The sequence below is a fragment of the Schistocerca cancellata genome, chromosome 3 (genome assembly GCF_023864275.1).
Source record: "Schistocerca cancellata isolate TAMUIC-IGC-003103 chromosome 3, iqSchCanc2.1, whole genome shotgun sequence".
NCBI classification, from domain to species: Eukaryota; Metazoa; Arthropoda; class Insecta; order Orthoptera; family Acrididae; genus Schistocerca; species Schistocerca cancellata.
In genome coordinates, this window is record NC_064628.1 from 388,707,685 (window position 1) to 388,732,434 (window position 24,750).

The following is a 24,750-nucleotide window of genomic DNA, read 5'->3' on the forward strand; positions in this document are numbered from 1 at the left end:
TTTGGATACAAATTTTGTCTAACCACAGCTAACTTATTCCAGAACACACATTTATCTATGTTATCATCAATCTGGTCCCAAACAAACTTCAAAAAGTTTTCACCTTTACTCTCTAGGCTTACAGATAACTCACCTTTACTGTTTGGATCATTACTCTGTATGACTTTAATAAAAAATTGCTTTGACTGGACTGGTATACTTTGACTCTCACTTACATCATCACATACATCACTTATGTTATCTGTATTGTCAACATCATTCACAAATAACTAAAACTTCATTGTTCTTAAATTCTACAAATACCTGATACTCATCATCATCTTCATAATATTCTTCCAAAATTATTTCAACAACAGCATTAACACAAGTCTGATCTCCATCAAAGTCATTTACCTCATCTACATTCATTTGCAATAAGCTACCAGTGTCAGACTCAATAGCCTTAGTTATTTCATGGCTCTCATTCACATATACACCAAAACTACCACCTAATTCAGATCCAATACAGTTATCATCTGATTTACATACATCAATAGCACTGTTTTCTGACCAAGAGGAGAAATTATTAGTACATTCTACATCAAAATTCTCATTACTCTCACATTCTGGTTTGTGATTAGCACCTACATCACTATAATTAAAATTAGTATCCGAAAACTTTTGATCATAACATAAATGAGGAATCTGCTATTTCTTCTGTTCAACTTCAGATACCTGTGACACATTATTAACACTGTTATTATTGTCTAATTGCAAGTGTAAATTAGGGATCCTGTGTTTGTTGTGTTTCCTCATCCCAAAACTGTAGCCCTTCATTGAGGCACACTGCCATTTCCTGAGTAATTACCTCTATGATTGTTTCTCCTGTTAAGCTGCTGATAGTTATCCCCATTTTTCCTATTCTGCTGATCTACAAAATTTCTGTCTCTATTAACATTCTGATCGTGATAGAATTAGCATTATCTCTGTTTCTGTAGTTATTACCATTGTGGTCTCCATCATCCCAATTATTATGGTACATATGTCTTTCTACTGCCTTATCCAGCCTGTCAACATATTGTAAAAATTGTTCAAGACAATTGTCAGGTCTGCGTACTAAATCCCATTGCAACCTTTCTGGTAATCTCCTTTTGAGTGCATCAGTCAGTGTCATTTGGGCAAATAGTTTGTCAAGGTATGTTAATTTCTTAAGCTGGTTCTTACAAAATTCTTTCAGACTACTGTCCCTATTCCTATAATTAGGACCATTCAAAAATTTGCTTTTAATTCTCCCCTGTTCAGCTTCTGACCAAAATTTATTTAAAAAATTTTTTTTGAAACTGTGATATTTTTCCCACTGACTTAAATTTAAATTTACCCAAGACAGAACTTCGCCTTCAAGACATCTTTTAACAAATTTAATTTTTTGATTGACACTCATGCCTGACACAAAACTATCTCTACAGTGGTGCAGAAAATCCACTGGATGTAAATTGTCTGATGGAAAACTTTTGATTGGAATGTTGGACCATGCATTACCATTGTTTGAATACAGATTTTTGTGAATACAATTTTCCTGAACTGCTGAAATTTTTTGATCTAAAATTTTTACATTAGTTTGCATATTGTTTTCAACATTTAAAAATTTTTGATCTAGACTACTAAACTTCTTTTCCATTTTTTCCAGTTTGGCCTTCTGTTCAACTCTGACAGCATTAATATTCTTCATTTGTTATCTTGCATATTCAGCAGTAAACTCATTTTCCAAAACAATAAATTTATTTTCTAAAACATCAAGTTTTCCATTCACACTTTTTAATCCCTCCGTCAACCCATTTTTTAGCTGCAAAACCTGATTACTATGTTGGTCTATTTGGCATTGTACTCTGCCCATTTTACTATTGTTTTCAGTTCTTATTTCAGTTAGCTGATCATTGCTGCACTAAATTTGATACTGTTATCTGTCTGCATTTCCTCTAGTTTTGCCAAAATCAACTGCATGATATCAGTTTTTACTGTTTCTTTGCTGACTGTGATTTCACTTGGTTCAAACATGTCCTGGCTTGGTCCTACAGCTTTCACTTCTACATCACTACTACCCTCATCTCTAGTCATTTTGTTACCTATCTCATGTTTCTATATACAAATTAATTTCACAAGTAGTTTGTACTTATCTATCCTTTTTTTATGTCCCTTGTTGTAGATGTAAAGTCCTCTTTCAATTTATCTGGTCCGTCATTGTTGGTAGTATTTTGTCACTGTTGATACAACTTTGTTGGGCAGCCCTCGGTCTTCTTTCATCAAGTGATTGCAACTTCATTTATATATAAACTGCAATGACACAAATTACTTTCCCTTCTTCTGCAACAGACAAAACTTCATTATCAGTAAATCGATCCTCGATGAAGGCACCAATTGTAATCTTACCCTGTCTCACAAAATTTGTTGTTTGTCACTCTTCAAAATAATTTACTCTTTTAATAAGCTTTGAGAGGAATAAGATTCACAACGAACTTTTTTACTTACATTCTTTTTCTCATAGTTGGATCCAATCCTTCACGTCTGTGGGTTGATTCTTGAGGCTGAAATTTTTGACGTTGTAGGTTCCAAATGACATCATAATTCTGAAGTAAGTCGGCTCCATAATTTATGCTTCTGTAATTTTTTTATTCTTTACATTTTTCTATGTCACACTGTCTTTACAATCTCCAATTTTAAATCAAAAATTACATTGTTATTGCCAAAATTAAAAACACATTGTGAGGTAATGGGGAGTTGTGGTGCCCTGAAAATATTCTAAGTTCGGAGTTGGTGTGGCTGCACGAGCCGCTCAGCGGGCACAGACTGCTCTTCAGGCTGACCACATGGTACTGGACGTTGGCCAAAGCAAGAGGGGTCCAGCCTGAACTGCATGGCTGGGAATTCAATGGTGACACTGTGTCAATGAAAGAGACTTGTATACTGAGAGTGCCAAAGATGACAGACTTTGTGAAACCATCATGGCAGACATTTCACAGTTCGTGTAGAAATTAATAGTAGCCAGATGAATCATGATACCTCAAAAAGAAACAAGTACATTACTGTCATTTGCACAAAGCTTCTGATGATGTAATCAGATTTTCGATATCTTTATTAGTTTAAACTTTAGTATCGTACAGCAAATTATACAAGTAACCCCCAGCAACGAATTTCCAAAATCCAAACGGTTCATCCAATTTCATCAATCAATGTCTCTTTCAAAAGCTATTAGTGTAAACCTAAATTGGTATAAATTACAGGCATGTAACTTGAGTAGTACATGAGTTATTAGAGGTAAAAATAGCCGATTACTATCGATCCTCTCATGCCGTAAGTACTCCACAGTTACATGAAAAAATGGTAGCAGCATGCTTATAAATATATTTATTCATCTATGCCTTTGTTTTATCTGATATATGCTATTCATGAAGAAATTGGTCAATTATTTACTGTGTTTTAGAAAGCACAGAGACATTAGGCTACTGGCCTACTTTTGCTTGCTATTCCTTTGATATACACTCCTGGAAATGGAAAAAAGAACACATTGACAACGGTGTGTCAGACCCACCATACTTGCTCCGGACACTGCGAGAGGTCTGTACAAGCAATGATCACACGCATGGCACAGCGGACACACCAGGAACCGCGGTGTTGGCCATCGAATGGCGCTAGCTGCACAGCATTTGTGCACCGCCGCCGTCAGTGTCAGCCAGTTTGCCGTGGCATACGGAGCTCCATCGCAGTCTTTAACACTGGTAGCATGCCGCGACAGCGTGGACGTGAACCGTATGTGCAGTTGACGGACTTTGAGCTAGGGCGTATAGTGGGCATGCGGGAGGCCGGGTGGACATACCGCCGAATTGCTCAACACGTGGGGCGTGAGGTCTCCACAGTACATCGATGTTGTCGCCAGTGGTCGGCGGAAGGTGCACATGTCCGTCGACCTGGGACCGGACCGCAGCGACGCACGGATGCACGCCAAGACCGTAGGATCCTACGCAGTGCCGTAGGGGACCGCACCACCACTTCCCAGCAAATTAGGGTCACTGTTGCTCCTGGGGTATCGGCGAGGACCATTCACAACCGTCTCCATGAAGCTGGGCTACGGTCCCGCACACCGTTAGGCCGTCTTCCGCTCATGCCCCAACATCGTGCAGCCCGCCTCCAGTGGTGTCGCGACAGGCGTGAATGGAGGGACGAATGTAAACATGTTGTCTTCAGCGATGAGAGTCGCTTCTGCCTTGGTGCCAATGATGGTCGTATGCGTGTTTGGCGCCGTGCAGGTGAGCACCACAATCAGGACTGCATACGACCGAGGCACACAGGGCCAACACCTGGCATCATGGTGTGGGGAGCGATCTCCTACACTGGCCGTACACCACTGGTGATCGTCGAGGGGACACTGAATAGTGCACGGTACATCCAAACCGTCATCGAACCCATCATTCTACCATTCCTAGACCGGCAAGGGAACTTGCTGTTCCAACAGGACAATGCACGTCCGCATGTATCCCGTGCCACCCAACGTGCTCTAGAAGGTGTAAGTCAACTACCCTGGCCAGCAAGATCTCCGGATCTGTCCCCCATTGAGCATGTTTGGGACTGGATGAAGCGTCGTCTCACGCGGTCTGCACGTCCAGCACGAACGCTGGTCCAACTGAGGCGCCAGGTGGAAATGGTATGGCAAGCCGTTCCACAGGACTACATCCAGCATCTCTACGATCGTCTCCATGGGAGAATAGCAGCCTGCATTGCTGCGAAAGGTGGATATACACTGTACTAGTGCCGACATTGTGCATGCTCTGTTGCCTGTGTCTATGTGCCTGTGGTTCTGTCGGTGTGATCATGTGATGTATCTGACCCCAGGAATGTGTCAATAAAGTTTCCCCTTCCTGGGACAATGAATTCACGGTGTTCTTATTTCAATTTCCAGGAGTGTATGTTTATTTAATTTGTTTATGTATTTAATAATGTATGTTAGAGCATGTTTATGGTCCAGACTTAGGAATGTTTATTTAATTTCATGTTATTTAAATGTAAATCCAGTATTTTGAATGTGTTTCAATACATTTGTGAGTATGTGTTGGCTTTGAGACATGGAGGGAGTGCTCTAGCCAATCACAGTGCTCATGAATGGGGATACTGGGTGGAAGTTGGAGAAGAGCATCATTTCAAGAGAGGACAAGGGGCAGTTAGGAAGAGTGTAGTGCGATTGGATAGCAGAGGACACGGGGAGAGTCCGGGACGGTATGGCGTGACAGACGGTCGGCGGAAAGAGAGCAGTTTGCGCGTGGTCGTGGAGGATAGAAATATTTCAGAGTGCTGACCTGTGCTCTAGTGCGATTTCCGTGGCTTCTGCAGTGAAGATGTAGTATATGTTCAGAAGCGAATATCTCACGAGCTATGTTGTTGTTCATAATTAATTATGTGGAATAGGAATCTATTGTTTCCCTGTTATTCAACTTATATTTTATTTAATTGCTGGACCGTCGACACCAATAAGTGTTTTGTAGAAATATACCGCATTCTCAAAAGTACTTCTACTATCATACTTGTCATTTAAAGTCAGTAAGATAGTACCTGCAGATTTTATTTAATTGCAATCTTTCATTTATAAATTTATATGTTACATTCATAATTTGCAATTGCCAAGTGATAGAAACCTTCGACCATTCAATTCATGTGTGTATTCTTATCATATACTGTAGACTCAGCAGTATTTGGCCTGTAATGCAGCAACTACGTATCCCAGCCCCTAGACAACGAAACCAGCCAAAACTTTTAATATTGCAACTCTGAGTCTGAGGGTATGTAGTTGAGAGGGCCACACCACATCATTGTTTCTGGAAAGCCCGTAACAGCCAACTGCATCAGAGGCATGCTCACTACTAACTTATTCTGTGACACTAACAATATTCCAAAGAGTTTACAAACTTTCTTGAAAAATGAATATTCACCAGTTTATGTTATTCTTTTACAAATGAATCCAGAATTCAATTTAATAATTATCACCAGATTGCATAATTAATAATAGGAATTTTAAGTGTGTCAGATATTTCATAATTTCAAATGTTTCTAAAAGAAGAGTAATTATAACTGTACATACAGAGTTAGTACATACTGATACAGACAAAGAAAATAAATTAATTTCTTTTTACACATTTTAACCTGAAATATAATTCATAGTACACAAAAACATGTGAAATTCTTTTAGTTAAACAGCTAAGATAATATTAACCTGTTTAAAAGGTAGAAAGTATTTTTGGTGTCGATAACGTCTGTTAAATAAAGGTAATGTTACAGAAGAGCATCCCTTTACAATTTCATATGTTTAAACTTTTATATTTGGTACGAACATTTTCTTTATAAGCCTCACTGATCAATGTAGTAGTGAATTAAAAACTTTTCATAAGCCTGGTTCATGGTGTGGGTTCCTGTTGTCATGTCCTAGTTCATGAACCACGGGCAATGTATGAGTGGCCAAGTAAGTGGTCCTGACAGTCGGGATACCAGTTACTTTGGAATAAGGCTGGGCATCTCGGACATATTCTGAGTCATGGTCACCTTTGTGCTCAGATGGCAAAGACTACTAAATCCACTGGTTAGTCCCTCAACCGTTAGGGGTAAAACTCAATGGGACACAGGGCAAGTAAGGCTAGCAACCTACTTCCCTGGTATTTTAAATATGATGCTGGCAACAATCAGAGCAAAATACCTCGGACTTTTGGAAGTGACGGAGTCCCACCTCTAATTGACAAACCAGGGACTCCTAAGATACAACTCGGCAAACGAATGGTAACGAGATGGGGAGCTATTAATATCAATGGGGGCTACTCTGGGATGAAGGTAGAGCTGGCAGAGGCTGCAAGTAAGATGGGGTTGTATGTTTCAGCTGTTAGTGACATTCGGGTAAGGGGTGAGATAGAAGAAGAAGTGGGAGAATACAAGGCCTACCTGTAAGGAGTCAAAGCAGGAATAGCACAATGGGGTGTAGGGCTTTACATCAGGAAAGAAATGGAACCCAGCGTTGTTGCTATAAGGTATGTAAACAAACAACTGATGTGGATAGATTTGACAGTGTCTAGCAAGAAAATTAGGATTGTATCAGTATATTCACATTGTGAAGGGACAGATCAAGATAAGATGGATAGTTTTTGTGATGCACTCAGTGATGTAGTTGTTAGAGTAAAGGACAAGGACAGTGTTCTGCTCATGGGTGATTTTAATGCCAGGATTCGAAATCGAACAGAAGGGTATGAAAAGGTTATGGGTAAATTTGGAGAGGGTATGGAGGCCAACAGGAACGGGAAACAACTCTTGGATTTCTGCGCCAGTATGGGCTTAGTAATCACAAACTCCTTTTTTAAACATAAGAACATTCACCGGTATACTTGGGAAGGCAGGGGAACCAGATCTCTCATTGACTACATAATAACAGATCAGGAGTTCAGGAAGGCTGTGAGGGACACACGTGTATTCAAGGGATTCTTTGATGACACTGATCACTATTTAATCTGCAGTGAAATTGCAGGGCCGGAAATGCAGGAGGTCAGGTCCATATGTAGGAGGATAAGAGTGGAGAAACTTCAGGATAAGGAAATCAGGCACACGTACATAACAGTGATCTCAGAAAGGTACCAGTTAGTTGAATGTAGTCGATTACAGTCATTGGAAAAGGAGTGGACAAGGTACAGGGACACAATACTAGAAGTGGCTAAAGAATGTCTTGGAACAGTAGTGTGTAAAGGTAGGATGAAGCAAACAGCTTGGTGGAATGACACAGTCAAGGAAGCCTGTAAAAGGAAAAAGAAGGCATATCAAAAATGGATACATACTAGAACTCAGGTAGACAGAGAAAGTTATGTTGAAGAAAAAAACAAAGCCACACAGATAATTGCAGCATCCAAGAAGAAATCTTGGGAAGACTTTGGAAACAGGTTGGAGACTTTGGATCAAGCTGCTGGAAAACCATTCTGTAGTGTAATTAGCAGTCTTCAAAAGAGGGGTAAGAAGGAAATGACAAGTATTTTGGACAGGTCAGGAAAACTGCTGGTGAAACTTGTTGATGCCTTGGGCAGATGGAGGGAATATTTTGAAGAGTTGCTCAATGTAGGTGAAAATACGATCAGTAATGTTTCAGATTTCGATGTGCAATGGGATAGGGATGATGATGGAAATAGGATCACATTTGAGGAAGTGGAGAAAATGGTCAGTACATTGCAGTACAATAAAGCGGCTGGGATGGATGAAAGTAAGTCGGAACTCATCAAATACAGTGGAATGTCAGGTCTTAAATGGCTACACAGGATAATTGAAATGGCGTGGGAGTCGGGACAGGTTTCATCAGACTGGGCGAAAGCAGTAATCACACCAATCTTTAAACATGGAAACAGAAAAGATTGTAACAACTACAGAGGTATCTCTTTAATCAGTGTTGTGGGTAAAATCTTCTCAGGTATTGTTGAAAGGAAAGTGCGAGTATTAGTTGAGGACAAATTGGATGAAAATCAGTGTGGGTTTAGGCCTCTTAGAGGTTGTCAGGACCAGATCTTTAGCTTACGGCATATAATGGAGAAGTGTTACGAGTGGAACAGGGAATTGTATCTATGCTTTATAGATCTAGAAAAGGCATATGACCGGGTTCCTAGGAGGAGGTTATTGTCTGTTCTACGAGATTATGGAATAGGAGGCAAACTTTTGCAAGCAATTAAAGGTCTTTACATGGATAGTCAGGCAGCAGTTAGAGTTGACGGTAAATTGAGTTCATGGTTCAGAGTAGTTTCAGGGGTAAGACAAGGCTGCAACCTGTCTCCACTGTTGTTCATATTATTTATGGATCATATGTTGAAAACAATAGACTGGCTGGGTGAGATTAAGATATGTGAACACAAAATAAGCAGTCTCGCATATGCGGATGACTTAGTTGTGATGGCAGATTCGATTGAAAGTTTGCAAAGTAATATTTCAGAGCTAGATCAGAAATGTAAGGACTATGGTATGAAGATTAGCATCTCCAAAACAAAAGTACTGTCAGTATGAAAGATATATAAATGGATTGAGTGCCAAATAGGAGGAACAAAGTTAGAACAGGTGGATGGTTCCAAGTACTTAGGATGCATATTCTCACAGGATGGCAACATAGTGAAAGAGCTGGAAGCGAGGTGTAGCAAAGCTAATGCAGTGAGCGCTCAGCCACGATCTACTCTCTTCTGCAAGAAGGAGGTCAATACCAAGACTAAGTTATCTGTGCACCGTTCAATCTTTCGACCAACTTTGTTGTATGGGAGAAAAAACTGGGTAGATTCAGGTTACCTTATCAATAAGGTTGAGGTTACGGATATGAAAGTAGCTAGGAGGATTGCAGGTACTAGTAGATGGGAACAATGGCAGGAGGGTGTCCACAATGAGGAAATCAAAGAAAAACTGGGAATGAACTCTATAGATGTAGCAGTCAGGGCAAACAGGCTTAGATGGTGGGGTCATGTTACACGCATGGGAGAAGCAAGGTCACCCAAGAGACTCATGGGTTCAGCTGTAGAGGGTAGGAGGAGTTGGGGTAGACCAAGGAGAAGGTGCCTGGATTCGCTTAAGAATGATTTTGAAGTAATAGGCTTAACATCAGAAGAGGCACCAATGTTAGCACTGAATATGGGATCATGGAGGAATTTTATAAGGGGGTCTATGCTCCAGACTGAACACTGAAAGGCATGATCAGTCTTAGAAGATGATGATGATGATGATGATGATGATGAAGATGATGATGATGAAGCCTAGAAACATTGATGAACATAGTTTTTGCTATCTAATGCACTGACAATGCCATGTATGAAGAGTGTGAGTTGAGTTTTGTATGCCTGTGGGTTTTGTAACTTTTGCTGATTTCCATGGAGAAGATTACTTTGTTCCCTGTAGATCATAATGTTTGAAATCAACATACATTCAAGAGTTCTGCTGTAAGTTTGTTTAATTAATATAGAATGGTAGTCTAGAGACCAGTTATACTTCCAGTTTTGTAGATAAATATGGTCTACTCACCTTTTTCATTATGGAGAACAGATTTCTTGTCAAGGGTTTTACAGTAAATTATTGTCAGGAATGGAAGTATTTGACTTAAAAATTCTGTATAAAACACAGTGACTCCATCAGGCTCTGTGATCGTACTGAGCTTCAGTTATTTAAGCTGCTTTCAGCTCTGCTGCTACTGATTAATATATAAATACTTCTCAGTAGCTCCACAACTATTGAATATTGGCTCAGAGCCTTGAGTTCTACACTAATTCCTATATTCCAGCTCTGCATCCTTTGACATTGCCATGATGGACCATTCAGTGGTGACTGGCCCATTGTCATCTGTCAATGGCATCATTCTGATGCACCGTGAAAAGTGTGTAGTTAGCCATAATCAGCTTCCCAGGAGCTACGACTTCTCACTAAAATATCTCCTTAATTGGCATCACAAAGCTGAGTGCACCCCTTTCCAGTTTCACCATGGTAAAATCCCTGCCAGTACCAGGAAGTGAACCTGGGTCTTTTGTATGACAGTCAAACACTCTGACCCCTCAGCTACAGAGACAGAGACTCTAATTCCTATATATTCTGAAATATTCATATGGTTTGAATGCAATTTCCTTCTTAAATGGAAATTTGTAAGTCATCATCATAAGAAGAGAATCCACTATCCAGTCCCCACAAGTCACTGTATACTAGTTCTTCAATTTGATTGTACCCCAAAATGTGCCATTTTTTTCACCAAGAACTTTTGTGTTTGATAATGAATCAGAAAGAGAAAAATGGCAGTGCAGTTGACTGGCAGAAAAGCAGCGAAATATGTTTGTATGTAGCTGTGTACAAAGGTGTGATGGATTTCAGGATTTCAAAATAATGGTTCTCCTATTTTGTCTTAAATAATTAAAAAATAGTATTGGACTGTGCGTCTAGGGAAAGGTGGAGTGATGGGAAGGAGTGAAACCTGGGTTTGGGTTGTTTGGGGAAGGAGACCAGACAGCGAGATCATCGGTCTCATTGGATTAGGGAAGGATGGGGAAGGAAGCCAGCCATGCCCTTTTCAAAGGAACCATCCCGGCATTTGCCTGGAGCGATTTAGGAAAATCACGGAAAACTTAAATCAGGATGGCCGGATGTGGGAGAGTGAAACCTGAACCAGATCATAAGAACTCGGAACTTTAAATAGTAAAACTAAGGATTATAAAAAAAAAATTAATGTAATAACGAATTAAGAATGTGTCTACCTTTGTGTAAGTACACAATTACTGGCTTGCTTTAATACCCAAACATGTTTCATCACAGTTGCAGCATCCTCCCACATACCTAAATTAATACACTATCATCATTACTATATTTGGCTTGTCCTGACCAGTGGCAGGTTTATATTTGCATGCGAAACATGTTTTTGTGTAGTTGAAATGAAGTTTTCTCTTGCACATTTGTGAATCCTGCATCTTGTTATATTTTTGTGACTTGGACAAATGTTTCACTGCACAATTTATGTCATTATACAGTGAAACTTGTCCCCAAGCCACACCAACATAACAAGATGCAGGATTCACAAATGAGCTGGAGAAAATGTCATTTCAGCTAAACAAAAACATGTTTGGCTCACAAATACAAACTAGTCACAGCTCAGGACAAGCCAAATATAGTAATGATGATATGTATTAATTTAGACATTGGGCTAGATTTTGGATAGCCACATGACACAAACATATACTGAAAGGAAAAAGAAAAGAAAAAAGCCCGCTAAGGATGCCACAACTGTTGTGGAACATGTTTGTGTATTAAAGCAAAACAATAATTATATACTGGGTGATCAAAAAGTCAGTATAAATTTGAAAACGTAATAAACTATGGAATAATGTAGATAGAGAGGTAAAAATTGACACACATGCTTGGAATGATGGGGTTTTATATTGTGTGCTCAGCAGCCACTTTCGTCATGCTTGGCCTCCTAGGTCCCCAGACCTCAGTCCATGCGATTATTGGCTTTGGGGTTACCTGAAGTCGCAAATGTATCATGATCGACCAACATCTCTTGGGATGCTGGAAGACAACATCCGACACCAATGCCTCACCATAACTCCGGACATGCTTTACAGTGCTGTTCACAACATTATTCCTCAACTACAGCTATTGTTGAGGAATTATGGTGGACATATTGAGCATTTCCTGTAAAGAACATCATCTTTGTTTTGTCTTACTTTGTTATGCTAATTATTGTTATTCTGATCAGATGAAGCGCTGTCTGTCGGACATTTTTTGAACTTCTGTATTTTTTTGGTTCTAATAAAACCCCATGTCATTCCAAGCATGTGTGTCAATTTGTACCTCTCTATCTACATTATTACATGATTTATTCTTTTTTCAAATTTATATTGACTTTTTGATCACCTGGTACTTTCAAAAAGGCAGACCCATCCTTACTGCATTATCATTTTCTGCAGTCACGGGGACTGTGTCCAAAATTACAATAAGATAAAATGAATGTATTTAGTGCTCATTGCTGTTTTGTACTTACAGCTTTTTGTGGGAATTCTGCTGATTCTTAATTCTACGTACTTATCTGGTATATTTGTGTCTAATTCAAGTCTAACTTAATCATCATCAAAATGTGACATAAGTGATCTCCAAATGGAACCTATCTTCACCTTATGTGTCATGATGATATGATGTTTCTCTGTTATTCTTATTACTGACAACACATTAAACATTTTTATGTAATCAATCTCTTGTTTTTGACACTTCCTTGCACCAGTAAAGTTTAGGTCATGTCAGTTGACAGCTCTTACCACATTTGTTGTCACTAACTGTAAATTCAAAATATTGTGTTGGAAACAGCTTTAGGTGACTGTGTTAACCCTCACTGGTACATAACTATGTAAGTCTTTGCATACTTATGCTTACAAATTCAAGAGTAAGTAATGTGGAACTTTCCTTTTTATCACTTGCAGGGTATTGCAGGAGAAAACAGCTTCCATATTGGACTTTCAAAAAGAATTTGAAGTGGTAGTATCTGGCTTCAGGAGTGAACTAGCAGGTAATGACTGCTTTTTTAAAAGAATTTTCCAATGATCAAGCTGCTCATTGCAATGTTGGGATCCATATCATATATCAGGTCACAACAGTGCCCATCTTCTGTATATTATTAATTAGAAAAAGCATCCAAGGAGTTTGAAATAGCAAGAACAAGCCTACAAAGGATTCAGAAAAAATTGATATTGAGAACTTATAGGCCTACTTTCCTTCAAGGCCTAAATGAAGATGATCTGGAGAAGCATATGGAATTCTGCAAGTTCTACATTTTCTGACACGAGTTTTACAAAAACATTCTTCAGACTGACAAAACCACTTTTAATATGAATGGCAGAGTGAACAGACACAGCTGTGCCCACTGGGGTTCTACGAATACCCATGTGGCATGGGGGAAAAGTTAAAATCTCCTGGCATGTATGTACGGGCAGGTATTTTCAGTGGGCTAATAGCGCCACATGGAAATGTCCATTTTTTGAATGTTTGCAGCCAGAAGGAAAAATTGATTTTGGCAGTAAGATGGACCACCGCCACATTCTGGAGTTATTGCGATAGACTTTCTAAATGAAAATTTTGATTAATGGATTGTCAGATGGGGTAGGCCACACTATTGAATGGCCTCCATGGTCCATGGATATCAAACTCATGTATTTGTCAGTTGGAGGTATACTACAAAATTAGATTTATTCAATAAAGATTTGTGACAAAATTTGGAAATCAGTGCTGTGAAAGGTTACAGATATAGTTACTCATTGAGTATCAATATCTATACCTTACACGTAGTGGTGTAGCACAGCAGCACTGCCACCGGGGGAACCCCCAGTGATCGAGAAGCTCAGTTTGTCACCATCTTTATGGGTGACACAGAAGGCAAGGAGTAGTAGAGAATCATGGCTGGAGGTTGGACAAGGTTGGAAAATATGTTCCTACATGCCATGAGAAGTTCAATAAATTCGTTAAATGTTACAGTGTTAATGCCCAGGATTGATAACTCATCAACCTTAGAAGCGAGTTGTTGGCAAAGATTGGTAGAAGGAATTTTTACATCTGAAAAGTAAAAACAACCTGAGTGAATATCAGTACATGTGATTAAAAATGTTAGGAATGTGTATTGTGACTCATACTAGAGACATTAAGCCTTGCAGTTCAATGATGCTAGTGTCTCCTTTTGAATCCTTTTTATATCTATAGATTTTGTGAATGGAAATGTGGTGACTTTGATAGGGCATGTACCAGCAGGCACATGGTCCCAGTTTTAGTCTTTAGGTGCATGTTCCTTGGGAGTGAGATGCCCACTCTAAGCTGTGCAGCATAAATATTGATCAGATCACTGTTATTATTTCAGCACAGCTAGTTTTAGAGAGGCATTTGGCCTTGATAGATACAAATAACAGACTGGGCATCTTATAGTCAGGAAGATGCAGTGTTGCTTAGAACAGAATAAGAACCACTTTGAGCACTTTTTGTAAGTTAACTGAGCTCTACATCTATGAAGCATGATCCAAAAATATGGGGAATGAACTTTTTTTGGCAGGAACTGCTGACACTACAACTATTTGATGTATTGAGTTGTTGCGTAAATTCATAGCTTTTTCCATAAGTTTAATAAACACAACATATACACGTAACAGAGACTTCAGTCATCAATAATATGTTCATCTTCACTATCTACAACAGTCTGCCAACATTGGGGTAACTTTTCAATTCTGAAACTGTAGAAATCACGTGCTTCTGAAGCAAAGAACTTGTCAAGCCATGTTCAGAGCGCATTTTCATCTGGAACGGGAGGTCCTTGAAGGTTGTTAGATAGAGAGGGGAAAAGCTAAAAATCTGAGGATGCAAGATCAGATGAATAAGGTGGGTGTGGACTGACTTCCCAACTCAATTCCTGTATAGTGCTAGCAAAAGGTGGGTGGGCAAATTGTTCAGTAGCATCACTTCACACAGTCTTCCTGGGCGCTGTTGTTGGACTGTGTCTGCAAGTTGTTGACAGCAAATGTCAGTTGTTGACAGCAAATGTCAGCAGTGATGGTTACATCTCAGGAAGGCAATTGGTAGTACACCACACCATGGCTGTTCCACCTGATGCATAACATTATCTTTTGTGAATGCACACATGACACTGTACAGGGAGTTTGGGCTCAGCCATTCCTTTTTTTCCTCTGCTGTTATGATAAAGACATCATTTCTCATCACCAGTAACAATACGGGATAGGAATGGCCAGTGTTGTTCACAAGCCAATTGATGATGAGCAAGCAGAGATGAAAATATGGCCACTTCTGATTTTTGGATTTTGACATAGAGCATGCAGTACCCATACGTCTTATTTTTGAACCTCCCCCATTGTTTACTTGTTGGTCTGTAAATCTCTGTGTCGCTATCGGCGTATTAACAGGCTTCGGTTGTACTGGTCTCTCTTTGTATATTAAATCTATTGAGTCCAGTACAGATAGAAAGTATTCGATGTCTTGTTCCAGGATGGTAATTAATTTTTCCCTAATGTGGGCAGGAAGACGGTTCTTTAAAATTTTCGGCACATCTACTTGAGATACTAGGTTGAAGAAAGATACAGAAGGATATATCTGGAAATATGAGAGCTGTCAGAAGAATAAACTCCATAGGGGACACACAAAGGTACATTTACAGATCGCAAAGACACTGGAACTCATTTTTGGGAGGCCTGATATTAAAATAGTAGGTCAGACAGACTGAGGAAATAAGTATATTCTTATGCTTCAGGATGCACTGACCAAGTTTATGAACCTACTGAATGGAAAGATGCTGATGTAGTAGTCTGTGTGGTAGTTTAAAAAAATGTACTGAGGTATGGATTACCTTTAGTATCATTAAGTGACATGGGAAGTAATTTTATGGGTGAAGCCCTGAAGAGAATGTACAAAATGGTGTGAATCATGAAGCCACAGTATGCTAGCTACAATGCTCAAACAAATGGAGCATTAGAGAGGTCACACAAAACATTAATAGAGTTGTTGCGACACCATGTAAATAGAGCTCAAACCAACTTGGAAAGTTAGGTTCCATATGCAGTTTACATGTAGAATACGGCAACAGACAGTGTGATGGGATGAATTGGGCTTTGGAAGAGTGTGTAGCAATCTGAAGATAAAACAGAAGGATCCAGCAACTGAGGTTTAACTTTGATGATTATGTGGTAGAGCTAAAAGAGTGCATGCAAGAAATGCTCTGAGGCACATTCAAAATGCAAAACAAGCAACAAAGAATATTATGGTAAGATGCGAATACAAAACATTTTTATAAATATGTCAGTTCTTTGACAATAGCTCCTGATGAGGCAAGTTGCATAAGTTAGATACACAGTTGTGGAGACCCTTCACAGTAGTACTAAGAAAGGGACATAAGAAATAAGTATCTTATTGCCAACAGACTGAAAGAATTTTTCTAATTCCAGATGTTTGCACTGTACTGCATCATCAGTATTACTCTGCTACTAATTGAATTTGAACTCAAAGGACAAGAACTGTGTATACAGACAGCAAATTTACAATTGGCACCCGGACTATATTGTGACATGTGAAAAGTGAGACTTTACTGTGTAACTTGGAGAATTGTGAGTTATTTTAATTTTGCTACAGCCAAAGGAAAAATTTGAATACATGGAAGTTGTTACAAGGTGAGCAATTGGATATTGTAAATATAAGTTGGCTTAATTGAACAAGGGTGCAGTAGTGCGGAACTTGGGTTACATTGGCATGTAAGAAAAACTGAAAAAGCACAAGGTGTAATTGGACAATTGGCATGATGTGAATCCTATACAGAGAATTGAAGAATCTTAAATTGGTGGAGAAGATCTGTAAAATCTTGTACGGCATGTTAGATGAAGAAGACACCACGCACTCCAAGGTGAAGATAGATGTGTTAGAAGGGGATCAGAAACAGCTACTCAGACTCTTGAAGGGGCTGATGACCATAGTTAAAGCAACTTTAACTAGTTTTAATCAACTGGTAAGCTCCATAATGTAAAAAAGGAGAAATGATCATGCAGGGAGTGAAGCAATTGAGTAGACACACAGTACAATGTGAGAATAGCACAAAACGCACAATTACAGAGAGCAGTAATTTTGATCACTGTTAACGAACAGCTAATACAGCTTACAGGTATATTCTGTGAATTAGAACAGGAACATGACATGTTAATATCACCAACAGCCAACATTCAGAAAGGTATTCTGGAGTAGTATCTGATCAATCACGTTCAGATTGTAAACTATCTAGGACTGATAGAAGACACCATCAAGGGCAAATGGTTCCCTGTCACTGTTATGGTGACAGTAGTCACCAGTTGACCAGAATTATGGATCTGGATGTTTTCATTGCTGGGAATATTTTAAGCTATGTGTTAAATATCCAGATAGTAGAAGATTAAATTTTACAACTTGCATAGAATACTGCTGTTGCCATTGGATGTAGACAGAATAAGACATTTATTTTTATACATTGCCCCCAAAAAGGATCTACTGACAACAGATGATGCAAAAAGATAGTATGCCCAGCAGAGTGATGAATGGCTGCACTGTAAAACAGTAAGTCAGAGCCTCAGAATACAATCAAATATTCATACTTTTATTCATGTTCAGCCATGTGAGGTGCGAGGTTAAGACGCTGCAATTAGAATGAAATTTTCACTCTGCAGTAGAATGTGCTCTTTTATGAAACTTTCTGACCGATTAAAACTGTGTCCTGGACCAATACTTGAACTCAGGACCTTTGGCTTTTGTGGGTAAGTGCCTATGGACTGAGCTACCCAAGCACAACTCATAACCCACCTCATGGCTTTGCTTCTGCTGGTACCTGGTATTCTACCTTTCAAACTTCACAAAAGCTCTCCTGTGAAATTTGCAAGACTAGCACCCTCAGAAGAAAGGCTATTGCAGAGACATGGCTTAGCCACAGCCTGAGGTATATTTCCAGAATGAAATTTTCACTCTCAAGTGGAGTGTGTGCTGATATGAAACTTCTTGGCAGATGAAATCTGTGTGCCACACCAAGACTCGAACTTGGGACTTAGGTCTCCAATTCAAGACTTCGCCCAGCACACAGTTTTAATCTTTCAGGAAGTTTCATATCATGCTTCAACTATAGTCTGATCCATGAACACTGGCAGTTTGCTCATGTCGAGGCAGGGATGGGGATGGCATTGTTGATGATTCCAAGCAACAGTTGCTTGGAATCATCAACCTTCAGGAATCACCTTCACCTTCACCTTCACCATCAGCTTCAGGAATACCTTAAAAATTGTGTGATATAGAAGTGTTTGTATACTGTCAAGGATTATCTGAAATGATATCTAAATTTTGTTGGCAACTATGGTAATGATTAACTGCTATGATTAAGAGGCATTTTACAATATTTTCAATAGAACAATAAAATATGATGTACAGACATAGCTAGTAAATCAAATAATGTATGCATTTGCTTGTGTGTATGTGATTATATATATTATAATAGAGGGAAATATTCCACGTGGGAAAAATATTTCTAAAAAGAAAGATGATGAGACTTACCAAACAAAAGCGCTGGCAGGTCGATAGGCACACAAACAAACACAAACATACACACAAAAATTTTGTGTGTATGTTTGTGTTTGTTTGTGTGTCTATCGACCTGCCAGCGCTTTTGTTTGGTAAGTCTCATCATCTTTCTTTTTAGAAATATGATTATATATATTGATATAATAGAGGGAAACATTCCACGTGGGAAAAATATATCTAAAAACAAAGATGATATAACTTACCAAACGAAAGCATTGGTATGTTGATAGAGACACTAACAAACACAAACACACACACAAAATTCAAGGTTTCGCAACCTATGGTTGCTTCATCAGGAAAGAGGGAAGGAGAGGGAAAGACGAAAGGATTTGGGTTTTAAGGAGTCATTCCAATCCCAGGAGCGGAAAGACTTACCTTAGGGGGAAAAAGGGACAGGTATACACTCTCTCGCGTGCGCACGCACGCACACACACACGCACGCACGCGCCCCCCCCCCCCCCCCCCCCCCCACACACACACACATTATATACGAGGGCAGTTCAATAAGTAATGCAACACATTTTTTTTCTGAAACAGGGGTTGTTTTATTCAGCATTGAAATACACCAGGTTATTCCCCAATCTTTTAGCTACACAACACTATTTTTCAACGTAATCTCCATTCAATGCTACGGCCTTACGCCACCTTGAAATGAGGGCCTGTATGCCTGCACGGTACCATTCCACTGGTCGATGTCGGAGCCAACGTCGTGCTGCATCAATAACTTCTTCATCATCCGTGTAGTGCCTCCCACGGATTGCGTCCTTCATTGGGCCAAACATATGGAAATCAGACGGTGCGAGATCGGAGCTGTAGGGTGCATGAGGAAGAACAGTCCACTGAAGTTTTGTGAGCTCCTCTCGGGTGCGAAGACTTGTGTGAGGTCTTGCGTTGTCATGAAGAAGGAGAAATTCGTTCAGATTTTTGTGCCTACGAACACTCTGAAGTCGTTTCTTCAATTTCTGAAGAGTAGCACAATACACTTCGGAGTTGATCGTTTGACCATGAGGAAGGACATCGAACAGAATAACCCCTTCAGCGTCCCAGAAGACTGTAACCATGACTTTACCAGCTGAGGGTATGGCTTTAAACTTTTTCTTGGTAGGGGAGTGGGTGTGGCGCCACTCCATTGATTGCCGTTTTGTTTCAGGTTCGAAGTGATGAACCCATGTTTCATCACCTGTAACAATCTTTGACAAGAAATTGTCACCCTCAGCCACATGACGAGCAAGCAATTCTGCACAGATGGTTCTCCTTTGCTCTTTATGGTGTTCGGTTAGACAACGAGGGACCCAGCGGGAACAAACCTTTGAATATCCCAACTGGTGAACAATTGTGACAGCACTACCAACAGAGATGTCAAGTTGAGCACTGAGTTGTTTGATGGTGATCCGTCGATCATCTCGAACGAGTGTGTTCGCACGCTCCGCCATTGCAGGAGTCACAGCTGTGCACGGCCGGCCCGCACGCGGGAGATCAGTCAGTCTTGCTTGACCTTGCGGCGATGATGACACACGTTTTGCCCAATGACTCACCGTGCTTTTGTCCACTGCCAGATCACTGTAGACATTCTGCAAGCGCCTATGAATATCTGAGATGCCCTGGTTTTCCGCCAAAAGAAACTCGATCACTGCCCGTTGTTTGCAACGCACATCCGTTACAGACGCCATTTTAACAGCTCTGTACAGCGCTGCCACCTGTCGGAAGTCAATGAAACTATACGAGACGAAGCGGGAATGTTTGAAAATATTCCACAAGAAATTTCTGGTTTTTTCAACCAAAATTGGCCAAGAAAAAAAATGTGTTGCATTACTTATTGAACTGCCCTCGTATATTTATGTATTTATATGAATGTATCATATACACTCCTGGAAATGGAAAAAAGAACACATTGACACCGGTGTGTCAGACCCACCATACTTGCTCCGGACACTGCGAGAGGGCTGTACAAGCAGTGATCACACGCACGGCACAGCGGACACACCAGGAACCGCGGTGTTGGCCGTCGAATGGCGCTAGCTGCGCAGCATTTGTGCACCGCCGCCGTCAGTGTCAGCCAGTTTGCCGTGGCATACGGAGCTCCATTGCAGTCTTTAACACTGGTAGCATGCCGCGACAGCGTGGACATGAACCGTATGTGCAGTTGACGGACTTTGAGCGAGGGCGTATAGTGGACATGCGGGAGGCTGGGTGGACGTACCGCCGAATTGCTCAACACGTGGGGCGTGAGGTCTCCACAGTACATCGATGTTGTCGCCAGTGGTCGGCGGAAGGTGCACGTGCCCGTCGACCTGGGACCGGACCGCAGCGACGCACGGATGCACGCCAAGACCGTAGGATCCTACGCAGTGCCGTAGGGGACCGCACCGCTACTTCCCAGCAAATTAGGGACACTGTTGCTCCTGGGGTATCGGCGAGGACCATTCGCAACCGTCTCCATGAAGCTGGGCTACGGTCCCGCACACCGTTAGGCCGTCTTCCGCTCACGCCCCAACATCGTGCAACCCGCCTCCAGTGGTGTCGCGACAGGCGTGAATGGAAGGACGAATGGAGACGTGTCGTCTTCAGCGATGAGAGTTGCTTCTGCCTTGGTGCCAATGATGGTCGTATGCGTGTTTGGTGCCGTGCAGGTGAGTGCCACAATCAGGACTGCATACGACCGAGGCACACAGGGCCAACACCCGGCATCATGGTGTGGGGAGCGATCTCCTACACTGGCCGTACACCACTGGTGATCGTCAAGGGGACACTGAATAGTGCACGGTACATCCAAACCGTCATCGAACCCATCGTTCTACCATTCCTAGACCGGCAAGGGAACTTGCTGTTCCAACAGGACAATGCACGTCCGCATGTATCCCGTGCCACCCAACGTGCTCTAGAAGGTGTAAGTCAACTACCCTGGCCAGCAAGATCTCCGGATCTGTCCCCCATTGAGCATGTTTGGGACTGGATGAAGCGTCGTCTCACACGGTCTGCACGTCCAGCACGAATGCTGGTCCAACTGAGGCACCAGGTGGAAATGGCATGGCAAGCGGTTCCACAGGACTACATCCAGCATCTCTACGATCGTCTCCATGGGAGAATAGCAGCCTGCATTGCTGCGAAAGGTGGATATACACTGTACTAGTGCCGACATTGTGCATGCTCTGTTGCCTGTGTCTATGTGCCTGTGGTTCTGTCAGTGTGATCATGTGATGTATCTGACCCCAGGAATGTGTCAATAAAGTTTCCCCTTCCTGGGACAATGAATTCACGGTGTTCTTATTTCAATTTCCAGGAGTGTATATTAATATGCTGACAACATTCATAGAATTTATATTGTTTACAGGTGGACAGATAAATAAATGAACCTGAATATGGTGCTTCACATCATATTGATTTCTAAGTTCCAAATAATATACAGTTCTGTCACCCTAATAATTTGTGTATTGTGGATATACTTAATATGTAATACGAAGTCAATTTTAGTCATGTGTGGTTTGGTTCTGTAATTTTCATGGACACCAATTTGAATATTAGGGCAGCATTGTGTTTGGTCACAATGATTAAAGTTGTACCTTTCTATCAAATAACTGAGTTTTCTGAACATACAAAAAAATCACAGGGTGCAATGGAAACAAAACATTTGTCCTCCTTCAACTACATAAGAACATCATGATGAAATATAGCTTTTATTATAAGTATGAAAATAATAACAATGATTCATCAGTCAATATTTCACGTTTTACATATCCTTCTACCTTCCCTTTGTTTATTTTCTATATATGTTTTTCAATCTGATAAGTACACCAGAGAAAAAAGTAGTCGCATGCCCCTCTCCACCCCATCCTCCTGCTGAGCAGACATCATGTTAGCATCGTGTAACATGGCCCTCTAGCCTTGATAATGGCCTCCATTCAGTGAGGAGTGTCTGCAAATTTCTTTGGGTACACCATATTCAGTTGAATCCACTCATTGATGTAACCTGATGGAGCTATCAAATGTCAATTACTATTTATGATAAACCTGCTGTCCAATTAGTCCCAAAAATGTTCTATGGGACTACAATCAGTTGGTTTAGTGGGACAGTCAAGGTGTGCCAGGATGTCTTAGAGTTAATCAAATGAGGTAAGTATTCAAGCAGTTCTGTGAACCTGGCTGTTGTCATTTTAGAAGACGTGAGTGTCCCCATCGTACTCATCACAAAGACAGAAGAGAAAGGACAACAAAATTGTTGAAATAAACGTCCTGGTTCACATTTATGGTAACTTGCATGAGGGAGTCCAAGTGATGGTGTGAAAAATACGCCCAAAACATCATAGAACCATCTCCGAACTGAAATTACCTCACCACACTATGTGGCCTCAGTGTCTCATTGGGTCATTGGTGGCCTTGACACCACTGAGCATTTGAAAAAAGGCAAGATGGCAACTCATCAGGCCACAGTACTCTGAAATGACAAAAGTTATGGGATAGCAATATGCACATATACAGATGGTGGTAGTATCATGTGCACACGGTATAGAAGGGCAGTGAATTAGCAGAACTGTCATTTGTGCACAGGCGATTCATGTGAAAAGGTGTGATTATGGCTGCACATTGGGAATTAACTTGGTAGTTATAGCTAGACACATGGAACATTTCATTTCAGAAATTGTTAGAGAATCCCGCATTTTGATTGCACAGTGTCAAGAGTTGTGCTGAGAAGACCACATTTCAGGCATTACTTCTCACAACAGTCAACACAGTGGCCGACGGCCTCCACTTAACAACTGAGAGCAGTGAAATTTGTGTAGAGTTGTCAATGCTAACAGACAAGCAACACTGCATGAAATAATCATAGAAATCAATGTAGGATGTACAATGAATATATCCATTATACAGTGCAGTGAAATTTGTCATTTCACAAATGATCTGTGAAAATGTTATGCCAGCTAAGTCGTCATTGTGGTGTCAAATGATTAGTATATGGTGGAACATCAGCACGTGTCATATGTTTTCATTTCTTGTTATTTTATTTGTGATATGCTGATGTTCCCTGAAATTTTTTTTACAATTTGATACAACATCACTATGTGACTTTCAGTGTTGTAACAAGAATGTACATCTAATAATGTTACAAGATCCACTGATAACAGTATAGATCTGTCGAAACCAGCCATAGTAATAAAAAGAATTGTTAGTGATCTTGGAAAACATGATTCTTCAAGAATGACATAGATATTTACAATATGAAAATTTCTAAGGTGATTGTTTAAATGTAAACTTTCACCAATTTTAGAGGGAAAAAATTAATATTAGTGTGAAATATATTTTAGATGTTTTCTGTGTTCATGCAGAGCTGGCTGACACACTTAAAACTTTGTAAACATTTAATTTTTCACTGTAAATGTATAAAAGTATAATGAATGTCGTGAGCCAGTTTTGAGGCACTTTTTGTGAGGTAGCTATGAAGCAGTTGTCTATGATGATCTATGCTGAAAATGTCTACGCAACACACAAACTGGTCTGTCACCCCATAGTTTGCATTAAGACCTCTACCTCTCACAACTTGTGACAATGAGCCAATTTCAACAGCAAAGTGTTCAATAATGCTACTTACTTTTCCTTTTATAACCAAAATTTCTAGGAAATTTTCTTTAATTAGTAGCACTGTTGTAGTTGTATATTTAGCTGTAGGTGGGAGGGTATATCAGAAGGTTCTACTCTATCTACAGCATACAAGAGCCACCAGTTAGCCCTTTTAAGTGGGCGACTGATAGTTTGGTTGTCACACTTTACAGCCCTTGTTACAATCTTGTCTGTATAATTTTTTTTATATTTCTTTGCAAAATATCTTGTTGGCTTTTAGATTTGAAGCATGAACTGGTTGAGGACAGAAATGCTCTGGAACAAAAATTTATGGCCCCACTGGAAACACTGAACCAGACGGTACAGCATCTAACACACAAGGCATATGAAGACCTTTTGAATCAAGTGAGTGAGAGTTATTTGTTGTTTTATCTGATAGTTTTATGAAAAAAATGTGGAGTGAAAACAAATGCCAGATGCTGATTGCTACTTCTCTTACCACATCAACCAAATATATCAAAAATAATGTGTGTTACTTGTTTTTTTGCATAACATTATGTAAATTAAATTCCATTATATAAAGAG

The 24,750-nt window shown here is 40.2% G+C and overlaps 1 protein-coding gene across 2 annotated transcripts in view; it reads left to right on the forward strand.

Annotated features, from left to right (window-relative positions):
- Window positions 1-24,750, forward strand: part of LOC126175102 (uncharacterized) — a 92,557-nt gene that overhangs the window by 39,014 nt on the left and 28,793 nt on the right. For both annotated transcript variants that reach the window (XM_049921657.1, XM_049921656.1), the window contains exons 3-4: window positions 12,963-13,048; window positions 24,446-24,570. In XM_049921657.1, the coding sequence (XP_049777614.1) occupies window positions 12,963-13,048; window positions 24,446-24,570 (211 nt within the window). The remainder of the gene's footprint in view (window positions 1-12,962; window positions 13,049-24,445; window positions 24,571-24,750) is intronic.